The sequence below is a fragment of the Pavona decussata genome, unplaced genomic scaffold, assembly GCF_977016875.1.
Source record: "Pavona decussata unplaced genomic scaffold, jaPavDecu1.1 SCAFFOLD_226, whole genome shotgun sequence".
In the NCBI taxonomy this organism is placed as follows: domain Eukaryota; kingdom Metazoa; phylum Cnidaria; class Anthozoa; order Scleractinia; family Agariciidae; genus Pavona; species Pavona decussata.
In genome coordinates this window covers 597,657-610,448 of record NW_028145631.1, presented here as the reverse complement: position 1 = coordinate 610,448, position 12,792 = coordinate 597,657, and the positions used below count along the sequence as shown (strand labels likewise).

The 12,792-nt window shown below is 39.3% G+C and overlaps 1 protein-coding gene and 1 pseudogene across 1 annotated transcript in view; both read left to right on the top strand.

Moving 5' to 3' along the window:
• The first annotated feature begins 2,952 nt into the window (after window positions 1–2,952).
• Window positions 2,953–4,517, top strand: LOC146458892 (DELTA-thalatoxin-Avl2a-like; annotated as a pseudogene).
• Window positions 4,518–8,063: 3,546 nt separating this feature from the next.
• The window catches only part of LOC146458888 (uncharacterized), a 76,948-nt gene continuing 72,219 nt past the window's right edge, over window positions 8,064–12,792 (top strand). The window contains exons 1-4 of the mRNA XM_085090235.1: window positions 8,064–8,080; window positions 8,484–8,806; window positions 9,245–9,617; window positions 12,274–12,364. Of these exons, the coding sequence (XP_084946361.1) occupies window positions 8,064–8,080; window positions 8,484–8,806; window positions 9,245–9,609 (705 nt within the window). The 3' untranslated portion in view covers window positions 9,610–9,617; window positions 12,274–12,364. The remainder of the gene's footprint in view (window positions 8,081–8,483; window positions 8,807–9,244; window positions 9,618–12,273; window positions 12,365–12,792) is intronic.

Genomic DNA, 12,792 nt, shown 5'->3' with positions numbered 1-12,792 from the left:
AACAGATATTCAAGGATTGTAAAAAAAAAATTAGTGTTTTAAAAGCGGTAGAATGATTTGTTTCTCGCACGCGAGGTTCTCCAACCTGTGTAATAATTTAGCGCCTAAAATGACGATTTTAACGGATTTTCGTTATTTGCATTTTTCTTTGAAATAAAAGGATATTTCACCAAAAAAACTTTACAGTAATTTTAGTCATATCCTAGCCTATATGACATTTAAATATGAAAGAAATCAAATTTTCCATCCTTGCCGCGATATGTTTGATTTTTACGGACAGGCGCTCTTAAAACCTTCTTAAAAGTGCTTTTTATCTCTTACTAATTCAATTTGAGTTAAGTTTCTAAATAATATATTGATATTTGGGAGGTTATAGACGATGAAATGTCCGTCTAAGTGAAACCCCCAATGCCAAAATGCAATTCAATTTTTGATAGTTGATAGCTCTAAAACCAGGAAATCGGCGTGAAGTGTAATGACTTAATAGATAAATGATATTTTAAGTGAAAATCAGAATGCTTACGGTAACAAGAGAATGACTTGTCTTATCGCTTATAGTTTGCTGCTCAATTCAGACGTAAATGTTTGAAACCTGTTTGGTTTTCTTCGGTGAAAAATAGGAGGTTGCAACAAAGCAATTTAATCTTGCATCCCCAGCTAGGGCTGAAATATCTATAAAATTAAATAATCTTCCCTTAGAAAGAACTTTTCATTAATAAAGTTCTCTTACTAGTGCTTCACTGTTTTAACCACATATCTCTCAATGGGACAAATTTAATTTTTCAATTGCTTATCTCAGCAAACAACGCAGCTGAGGTCGCAATCAACAAATATTTTAAATAAGAAAACGCAACGATCGACAAAATTTCATTGCTACGTTAGTCAGTTATCGCGCACTGAGAAACAAACAAACAACTGTTTCCGAAGAGGCGTGAACAGAAGGCACGATAAACTACGTCAACGTAATGTTTGAAAATATGTTAATCTATAGGAAATATATCGTCAATATCCGTATATAAGTACCAGCAAGGATTGACAAAAAAATCATGTAGGCCATTAAGATGGGGTCTAGCACGTTTTGCTGCTTACAAATGGACCAACCGTTGTTCACGCTCTGTTAAGTTAGAGTCCTAAATGACCTCAAAACAAGGGTCTTTCATAACGATCAGAAACACAAATATTCTTGGTTTCGTATATATGTTCGTTTACACGTAAAAATCCTCGTGGATATCATAAACAACTGTAGGGAGTAACAGCAGGTATATCCTCCGGGGACATAAAAAGACCATTTTTTCACGGTTGCACTCAAATCTAATAAACAATTTTTTGGAATATTATAATAGACTATCACAGCGACAATTTTAAAGCGAAACAGGACCTATCCTACAAAGAACTTGATTGTTTAAACTAGCTCAATTGTTCAGTGCCTTCCTCGTACTAAAAAATCAGATTTGGACTTTTATTACAGTTTATTGACGGTCAGTTTAGTGACACGGCAAGGGTATGTAAGCAAAGTTCTTTATTTAAGTGACAATCATTCTAGTGTTGAGTAGTACTAATTGGCGACACTAAATTAAGTTTCGCAATATATTTACGGACGAGACTAGGAAAGCAATACACTTCAAATTGGCAGGCTCAAAACAATCCTAAAACTTTGAAAATCGGATAGTAGTGGAAAAGTAACGTTTCTTAATTCCTGGTTTCTGAAAAATGACATTAATATGTAAAGGCTTTGCACCAATTTCCAGTTTCCCACCACAGGTAAAATATAGAAAATCATGTGATTCAAGTTAGAAATTAACTATTAACAAAAGTAGCAGTAAGTCCTGAAGGAGCTAAACAACTTTATTAAAAGCCGTATCTAGTACTGAAAATATATTTAAAGTAGTCTCCGAAAACGTATCTCAGAATGTAACTTAGTGATATTCATGAAGCCTTCCTATTTAACTTCACGGTCCTTAAATTTTCGCGTAGATTCAGTAACCGAAAAAATTTAGTAAAAATTATCTCCCAACCGACTGAGAAGTCTGTGAAACCGTCACCAATCGTCGGCATTTTCAATGTCAAAGTTTATCGCTATCGATCCGTCTTCCTTCCTAGAAGGTATTAAATTGCAACGTTATCGCTTTTTCTCAGAAAGAAATATCGTTTTGAAATATTGTCAAGCGAAATTGGTCTTTGTTACCGCGCAAGATTGCTTGAAATTATTAACTTATGTGTATTATTGGTGTTCCGAAAGTTCTCATAATTACACTTGGGAGTGCAATTTGATTACAATTTCAAAATATTGTCCAAATATTTCTTGCGAAAAGAATACTCTTATCCTTGACGAACCCACTATGGAGAAGAGCCTTTCTTCGATTGATGAAATTCCTTTCCGTAAGTGTTAACGTGATCATACTGACCTTTCAAGCAACGCCTTATAGCAAAAATTGATTAGAACCAATTTTACAACTCATCAGTGCACAGAGGGCACGAAACTTGGAAATTGGTGAAGTCAAATGAATTTTGTTTTTGGTAATGTCGGTAGAATGTTAGAGTTTACAAATTCAACAATAGGCCTTCTTCACAGACGGGCAGACTGATGTCAAGTCAATTATAGTGGCTTGCGCAGCTGAGGGATGCAGCGAGACCTAGAGCGGAATGGGGCAAAAATATTTTCTCACAGTTTACGACGCCAAAACTTTTTATTGGCCGGCATACAATACCGCTAGCTAGGCAGGCTATCAATTCAAGCTCCTTACTGTAGCAGGTAAAGTATCCGGTGGAGTATGAACCTTGTCCGGCAAAGCGTAGCCTACCACGCAGTCGTGGGAGGAGACTAGTACCTCCTGGGGAGGAGGTAATACGAATCCCCCTAGAAACGACTGCTTGGAAGGCATGTTACAGGAAAGCATCTGACACGTAATATTTTTAACAGGTTGTGCCCCACTGCCAGACCGAAGAGAAACAGGAATAACGTCAGCCATGGTTTATCCGTTGTTACTTATTATCTGCCTGACGGCCTCTTTCAGAGGAATAAGAGTAGAAAGCACGGACAGCAGTGACACGGAAGAGCTTGGAAAAGGAATCAATCTTCGGAAGACAAACTTATTGGGCGACTTCCAGGAAAACGAGGCGAAATTATTCGAGGCTTTGCCGGAAACCTGCTTTAAAAGGAAAAAGTTACACTACTCAGGTAGTAACTTTGATTACTACGCAAGCACCAAATCCTTTTACAAACATATGGCCGCCGCAGCTGGTTTGGAAGCCTCCCTCGAGTCTTCGTTTACTCTGGGCACTACTCTCAACAGTGTTATACAGAAGACAGAATCCAAGGAATCCGAAGTAAGTGGACTGGCCTTAAATGTCCGCGCCTTGACAGAAAAGATCTTAGTCAAAAAGGATTGTTTAGATAACGTTGAAACCTCCACATTAACCAAACGCCTTGTTAGGGACTTTGAAAAGCTACCATTGGCATTTGCACAGCCGTTTCTCGCGAATTCCTGGAAAGCATATAACGTCTTTTTGGAGACATACGGGTCCCATGTGATAACGTCTGTGACGCGTGGATCAAGCATCAAGCAGACGACATTTGCAGAAAGTTCTAAGTCGTTCAGTCAGAGGGATTTTCAAGTGAAGAGCTGCACTAAGCTAGCAGGTTCCATAAATAGTACCAAGATCGGGGTTGACGCATGTGCAAACGTCACCAAGAAGGAAGAGTCCAAGGCAAGCGACATGAACACTATAGACAAAAAACCGTCGTCAAAGGGGGTACCAAGGAAACCCGAAATAAGCTGACGAACAACAGGACCAAAGAACTGATTGAGAAACTTTTGAACGAAGCTGGTGAATCAGACGCATCTGTTGAACACACCTTCAGATCGATTTGGAACGTTTTGCAAAGCCGATTCGATGCTGGGTCAGAAAACTACATCCGAGCTATAAACCTGCAATACTATTACCTCGGCTTCTTGAATTATGGCTGCCGATTCCAAGAAAGTAGAGGGGTTCACTTACAGAAATTCGACTACACAAGGGGTTCATCCAAGGAATCTCCTGAATTCGAGTGCTCTCTGGCTGCAGAGGGCTGCCACCATCCCAACGACTGTCGATACAGATTTGGAATCTGGTGTGGCTGTAAAGGGAAATCTTGCGTTAAGTACAAATCGGAGAAACAAGACACAGGCAGCTCTAAGCTCACTGCATATGCAAACACCCAAGAAAATTTCGCATGGCATGGCTGCAATTGGAAAGTGCCTGGGTTTACATGCGACTGCTACAACAAGAATATTGGGTTTCGGAAACAGGTGTGGAGGATGCCTAGCAGAGATGCCGCGCAGAAAAATGTTTCTCACCACATGAGTGGTGAGTCAGAGAATCTAGATGAAGATCTCGATCAAGGTTTATATCGAGATCTAGGCAGGGATGCAGAAGAAAATGGTGAAGAGTAATTTGATCTGAGTAGTAGTGAAATGATGTACGATTAAGGTGTACAAAACGTGATCTGCAACACACTTATTGAATTTTCCAATTCAATTCAGTGACAATAATGAAGATGAGAATGATGATTATTCTAGAAAGTGACGCAGGCATACTCGGAAAAAAGAAATCCGAGTGCTCCTATCAGGAGTCGAACCTAAGACCTTCCTTCCTAGTAATCGGAAGGTCTTAGGTTCGACTCCTGATAGGAGCACTCGGATTTCCTTTTTTCCGAGTATGCCTGCGTCACTTTCTAGAATAATCATCATTCTCATTCATTCACCAGGCTGGAAATATACCATCACATTTTCTTTCATATACCACACGCTCGACATTCAAATCCTAGCAGTATGCAGGATGTTTGTCCCATGAACCTAGTTTAATGGCCTTAGCTCCCACGAGTCTCCTGTAGCTCAGTGGTAGAGCATCCGAACTAGTAATCGGAAGGTCTTAGGTTCGACTCCTGATAGGAGCACTCGGATTTCTTTTTTCCGAGTATGCCTGCGTCACTTTCTAGAATAATCATCATTCTCATTCATTCACCAGGCTGGAAATATACCATCACATTTTCTTTCATATACCACACGCTCGACATTCAAATCCTAGCAGTATGCAGGATGTTTGTCCCATGAACCTAGTTTAATGGCCTTAGCTCCCACGAGTCTCCTGTAGCTCAGTGGTAGAGCATCCGAACTAGTAATCGGAAGGTCTTAGGTTCGACTCCTGATAGGAGCACTCGGATTTCTTTTTTCCGAGTATGCCTGCGTCACTTTCTAGAATAATCATCATTCTCATTCATTCACCAGGCTGGAAATATACCATCACATTTTCTTTCAATAATGAAGATAGTTAAAACACTAACTATTTAGTTAAACGAGTTAACTCAAGATTTATGTATGATAATTGAATCTTGAGATTAAAACAATGAGATGTGCGAATTTTGTTGTTCTAGTGGTCATTCCGAAACGTTACTCTTGCAACTATTCAATGGAACAATTCCTGGCCAGACAACTTTAAAGCCTTCATTAATTCTCTCAGTGCCTAAAAGTTGCTCTGTAAAAAAGTTTGCTTTATCTACAGTTTTTCCTCTTCAAGTGTATCGCACATTATAATCCATCAAATATTTTTCGCTCGCGCGCAATTGGGCTAAACGGCTCACGTGACCGAATATACCCCAGCTAAAACTGGGGAATATCCGATGATATTCCCCAACTGATATTCCCCAATTTCAAAAACTTCAAGGTGCGTCAAATTTGCAATTAAAATGAATGTCAAGATGGAGGAACGGTTTGCTTTGGTGACAGAAGAAGAGATAAACCTGCTGGGCGATAAACCAGTACCAGAAAACAACATACGCTCTGAACGTTTTTGACGGTAAGCTGTTCGTAAACGAAATGTTGAAATACTCAAGCTCGTATTTGCGACATTTTCTCTTGGTTTGAACTCTGTTTAACAGTTCTTGAATTAAAAATGTGGTAAAACTGAAAAATATGAAAGGTGAAAAGTTTTAGCCCATCTCATTTAAGAGTATTTATGGTGTTCTTTCAGTCTGGCGCAATTAGAATGCCATCAACAAGCTATTAAACGAGTTTTATTAATAAGTTTGAAGCTCGCTAACACGACGGCAAATACTACAGTTGTAATTCAATGAGAGCAATTCGTGCTGGCCTGGATTTAAGAAATATTAATATCGAAAACATAAATTTCATTACCATTACTGACAGATTTCAAACAGGTGAATGACGCTATCAATGCTCACCTGGTCGAGATTGTTTGCGAACATAAAATCTCGTCCACGAAACAAAAACCAGCCATGATACCCCGAAATGTCGAAATTCTCTACGAAGAGAAGTAGCTTGCCCTACTCTCCAGCAAGTTTAATGCTCAGTGATTGTTAACGACTTCGTTGCTGGCTCCATTCAATGTCAAGTTAGCAAAGAAAGCGCTTTGACGGAATCCGGCAAAAACAACCGGTGGCGTCGTATTCGACTGCAGATTCAGCTTCGATTTCTTCACAGGTCGTTTTCGGCTAGCAAATACCACAATTGTATTTTCGATATAAAGTGCTCCTTCAATTCAACACGAGATAAAGGAAGAGAACGATAAAGCGCCGGCTTTTTCGTTGACGGCACTTTACACTTTTTACGGAATGCGATACTTTTCAGTTTTTCGCTTTCAGTGATCGTTCACTTGTTTTTGAGAGGTAGTTAGATTCCCTGTAACCTTATCCGCCACCTGTATCTTGCTTTTGTCTTTCGCGGAATTAAAGAAGTTTACTTTCCTTTCAAATGTTTTACCTTTTGCCCAAACAAACGCTTTCGACCTGAAGCCAAATCTGACGTGGAGATTTTGGAAGCCAACTGACAAACTTTGACGTGATTGACATATGAGAGAATGGCAGATCCTGCCGATTCCCGTGAGATTCTAGCATGTTGCGAAGAATATCTAAAGGATAATAAACACAATAGCCTCCATTTGACTTTAAAAATAAGCTCAGATATTTGTCTTTGGACATTATCTGCTCCTTGAAGCTCACAGTTTTCCTTTCGCTTCGCGGAACAGATAATATCTGCGGACAAATATCTGAGCATATTTTCGCACCAAATGGAGGCTATTGTTTATATATTACAGAGTGACTACTGCAAATGAGCCTTCTTAAGTTCAATAGTTTACTTTAATTTAAACAGCTTGTAGTATCGCCTCTTTTAGCTTCTTCCTTTTTGATCCTCGTTGGTTAGAGGATTCTTTTATGCAATATCTCAAGCACCAGGAAGAGTCTTTCATCTAATTTCCAAACACCGAGAAGTGTGATGAAAAAAGGAGACGCAGCCGAGAGCTTTTGTAAACAAAGAAATAGATAAGACAAAGATGAAAAAATCTTTCGAGTGTTGATAAAGCTTTTCAAACTATTACATCCTCAGTGTCTCAGTGCCTAAAAGTTGCTCTGTAAAAATGTTTGCTTTATCTACATTTTTCCCTCTGCAAGTGTATCGCACAATATTACAGAGAGACAACTGCAAATGAGACTCCTTAAGTCCAATAGTTTACTTCAATATAAACGGCTTGTAGTATACCCTCTCTTAGCTTCCTTTTTTTTTATCCTCATTGGTTAGAAGATTCTTTTATGCAATATATCAAGCACCAGGAAGAGTCTTTCATCCAATTTCCAATCACCGAGAAGTGCGATGAAAAAAGGAGACGCAGCCGAGAGCTTTTGTAAACAAAGAAATAGAAAAGAAAAGGATGAAACACTCCTTCGAGTGTTGATATAGCTTTTCAAACCATTACATCCTCAGTGTCGTATCATTATATTCATATTTTCTCTTTTACCGCTGTATTTCACTTAAAGACGTCAGTCTTCTTTAAAATCATCTTAAACCCTATTACCTTACCGTTGGAGTCGCGGCGTCTCATTTTCGGCTGAGTATCCCGTTCTGTTGTGCGACCTTGTCTGGGACGAGGTCGTAGACAAGTTGGCGACAAGGTAAACTTCTCTCCTCATTTGCAAACAAACAAAATCCATGGCATGTTTCATTTTTGGTTGACACCAGATTTCATGTAAACCAATGAATTTGCTCTGTGTTAGCCATTGCCATGTCCAAATGACGCGTGGAGTGAAGTAGTCAATGCACTGGACGTTCGACCAGGCGGTATTGTGCTGTTTCGGTCCTTACAGAAGGTTCTTTGCTTTGCATTGTCTCCCTTCACCGAGGCTTCTGTTGTAAAAAGAATAGATAACTTTATCTAGCGGATAAAATGTAATTCAATTAATACATTTTATCACCCAGATAGCAATTTAGCAGCTGGATAAAGTTATCCACTTTTTGAACAACCGGGTCTAGATGTATAAATGGGTACTGGGGACATTCAAGCGCCAGTTGTTCAAAGAATAGATAACTTTATCCACTGGATAAGTCACTATCCAGCGGAGCAATTATACTTCAACTAACGGTTTTGGCAAGTTTTCCACACATCCGATGCTTGAATGTGACATATGCTTCTACTCTATCCACAAATTATAGGTACGAGACCAGGTGTTACACTGTGACAGAACTGTCAAATGATGTTGTTAGGATGGAAACTGGGCTTCCAACAGAGGAAGTGGTTGAAATTGTTGTAAGATATGCCTTGAGGTTTAAAGATTCCATTAATTACTTTGCTGGCTGGAAGGTGGAATCTATCAGTTGTGAAGACCAGATTCTTATCACCTTAATGAAAGTAAGACAGAACTACACAAACCTGCACTTAGCCCAGCTATGTAACATTATCATCATCCTTATCATCATCATCATCATCATCATCATCATTCATCATCATCATCATCATCATCATCATCATCATCATCATCATCGTTATCTCTTCGGATTTTTAAGAGTAGCTTATGCAGGTAATATCTCCGAGAATTTACCAACCCAACCATGTGACCAGACCACAACACCAGAACTACGTCCTCCACTCTTTGCGAACAGTGAGTGGGTTCTTTAACGTCCCACAGAGTTATTACAAACAAGGGTTGTGAGACGGGGTTTACGGTTTATCGTCCTTATTCGAGAAAACAAGAAAGTCTAACCATCTGCAGATGAAAGAGCAAGGGCAGAACTTTCTCCTCAGTTATTTAAAGACCCTAAGAGGTAGTCCGGCCGGGGTTTGAACTTGCGACCTCCTGCACGGTAGTCCGGTACTCTACCAACTGAGCTAACCGTTCGGCGGTACGTACAGTTGTAAACATTATGACATTTATCTATTTGCTGCATGACATTTTCTTAATGGCATTATGACATACCCTCTCTAGACAAAAACAAACATCCTGCACCATCCTCATTTAGTCAATATGGATCTTTTCGGATTGTCATAGACTGTACTGATATCGAGGTTGCAGCGCCTCGACTAACGAGTACACAAAATGCAGCCTACTCATCTTACCGACGAATGCATTCATTTAAATTTATTGTTGGTGTTGCACCTAATGCTGTGATAACCAACGTAAGCAAGTTGTACCCTGGTTCCATTCCAGACAGAGCTATTGTGCAGGAGTCAGGACTCCATAATCAATTGCCTCCTGGGGATTTGGTACTTGCAGATAAGGGATTTCTTATCCAAGACATGGTATCCCGTGGAGTATCTAAAAGAAGAAAGTTGGAATTCTGATGAAGAAGGTTGGAATTCAAATGATGTCTTAAATTGCTATTTTCGCCTTCTTTTTTCCCGCTGATTTCGAAACCAACTAGAATAACAAGTAGAAGTGAAACATCAATCAACAACATTTTCGTTAACAGTCTAGTAGATAACTTTACTAGTGGTTTACTCTCTACTGATCTCTCTGACCACCTACCCTTATTTCAAATAACAATTTCACTAACCCAAAATACGACAAAGAAAAAGACAAAACATAGAAAATCACTAACAAAACTCTCGATCTCTCAAACCAGAAACTAGAATGTGAAAAGTGGGAAGACATATATAGAGAAGAAAATCCCCAACACGCATGTACTTCATTTAATAACACACTTTTTAACGCATTTGATTAAAGCATTCCCCTAGTTAATCATACTAATAGCTACTATAAAGCCACTTAAACACCGTGTTACAAAAGGTATTTTAAGAGCGGCTTTTCACAAATATCGACCAAGTTGTGGCACAAGTCAAAAAATCGATTTCGTTCATATTTCGCTTATTGGTAGTCACTAGTGAGAAACAAACCGAGATGTAGTTAGTATTTCTAAATACCGCTTCCTTTCACGTAAATATTAAAAAAAAAAAAAAAACGATTTTGTCTCAGTTGAGTTCAAAGTCCGCTTCCAGAGGGATGGAATTTTCCTTTACTTTCGACAGCTCGCAAATCAATCCACAGACTGTCAGACTGTTACTAATCTTCAAATGACATATGTTGCTTTATTAGGTCTTCTTCTTCTGTTTCAAGGAAAAACATTTACGTCCGCAATAGGTTTAGAAGAGCATGCTATAAATGCAAATTTTCAGCAACCACATTTTAGCACTAAAATATTGCCAATTTTACCCATGGGCGATTACTTAGATTTCCCTATAATGACTTTCTATATATCCTGCCAACAGAACTCCGAATCAGTTGAAGCCGGACCACTTTTGCTAGAAAGATTTTCTTTCAAGTCAGCTCGCTTATGAGATTTCTAAAGAACCGCGGCAAGAACGCCATGGACACTTTGAACGTTCGTACAGCACGCTGGGTAAAAAAAAAGTTCCCTGGCACGGGTGGTCAGCGGCCAGTTGTCCACAGGCAAACAGATTTTTTCCCGGGGTCTCCTCGTGTCCTTTTTGTCAAGACCCTGAAAGGAGCATTGTTTCCATCGACCAATCAAATAGCTACCGTATGTGTTTTCCAAATTTAAAGGGCGCGATCTATTCGACCTAAATTTCCGGTACAGAATCAAATATATGGACAACCTGTTGTTTTTTTTTCCCGGAAATTTGGAAATTCCGGGAATTTTCTGTTCCTCTCCAGTTTCTTCAGTACGATATTTGAAAATTACACGCGTTTTCTGAATAAATGTGCGATAATTTCTACTCATTTAATTTGTAATGAGGCCGAACTATCCAGGAGCTCACGTCGTAGGATGGACACTTTTATTTCTGGGTAGTCCGCCGTTTCTGTAGAGGTTGAACGAGTTGAAATAATCGTGAGGCAGCATAAATGAAATAAATTTATATTTTCAGGTGACTTTTTCGTTATCGTTGGGACCTGCTGCAGACACAACGACGACCACAACAAAAACGTCAGAAAACAATAGTTTTTAATTGTCAAAACACTGGCTCTGCACCTGCGTTATAAACTTTGGTACATTTCTTTGTTGTCCTCTACTAAACAACGACGTGTAATCACCATTCAAGATCTTATGGAGAACGTGAACGCGTGATGGTTTATTTTCCTTTCTCTTTCTGAACTTTAAAGACGCCCCTACGACGTTAGCTCCTGGATAGTTCGACCACAGTACACAAACTAAATAAGTAGAAATTATCGCAAATTTATTCAGAAAACGCGGGTGTAATTTTTAAATCCCGTAAGAAACTGGGGCTGGGCCCAGTTGTTCAAAGCCCGATTAAGCTAATTCTGGATTAAAAACAACTTTGGCTCGAGTTTTATTACACAACAATAAAGATTTTCAAATAAAAAATTTTGTCCCTCAGTTTTGACGTTGACTTCTCTTTCCCACTAGCTTGAAATAAGAGTTTAAAAACAATTAACGAGCGAGCAGAAAGCTTCGGTTAACTTTTAACCGCGGATTAACGTTAATCAGCTTTCGAACAAACGGGCCCTGAGCATCTGGCGAAATGGTATGACCGATGGAACGGAATCCGAATTTCCGGGAGAAAGGACGACAGGTTATCCATATATTTGATTCTGTACCGGAAATTTAGGTTGAATAGATCGCGCCCCACTTCCGCAGTAATTTTGATTGGTCGATGGAAGCAATGGTCCCTTGACGGTCTTGACAAAAAGGACACGAGGAGACCCCGGGAACAAATCTGTTTGCATGTAGACAACTGGCCCCTAACCACCCGTGCCAGGGAACTTTTGTTACCCAGCGTGCTGTTCGAACATTCAAAGTGTCCATGGCGTTCTTGCCGCGGTTCATAAGCGAGCTGACTTGAAAGAAAATCTTTCTAGCAAAAGTGGTACTTCTTCAACTGATTCGGAGTTCCGTTGGCAGGATAGGTATACATCTCTACTTTGATTCTATGAAGGAATTGGGACACTTGAGGGATGATTTCAACGGATTTATTCCGTTTCGTGCTTCGGGCAAGGCTTAATAGTATTCGGCTTTTCGTTACACTTAGCAGTGGAAAGCCGAATGACGCTAACTCGCCGAAATTGCTTCGAATCGGCTTGAAAAGCTGGTAAATGACAAAGAATACAAGAAGCAGTAGGGTAAGTTGATTTTATTGACAAAACAATGTTTTTTTTTTACCATTTTTAGACAAATCCGTTGTATTCTCATACAAATCGTTATTATTCAACGGTTCTCTGATCTTCTGATATTGAGCTTGGACTGCCTATGTCTCAATATATCTTATGTTGTTAGTTACAGATGCTTCCATTTAGCTCTGTTCTATTTCTTCTCTGCCATTGATTTTGTCATTATTCTATTGCATGTTTATCTGTTAATATAGAGCTATTTCAATTAACGTTGCCGGGTCAAAGTATAAAGCTATAAGACGAGACCTTAAGATTTTGAGGATTTTTTTTTATGAATAAGTTCATCAAAATCAGCTATGCCTCGTCCGTCCAGTGAAGATACACGATTTGGGTGAAAGAAATGTTAGGATATCAAATGGATGAGGTGGCAGCCTCTTTGA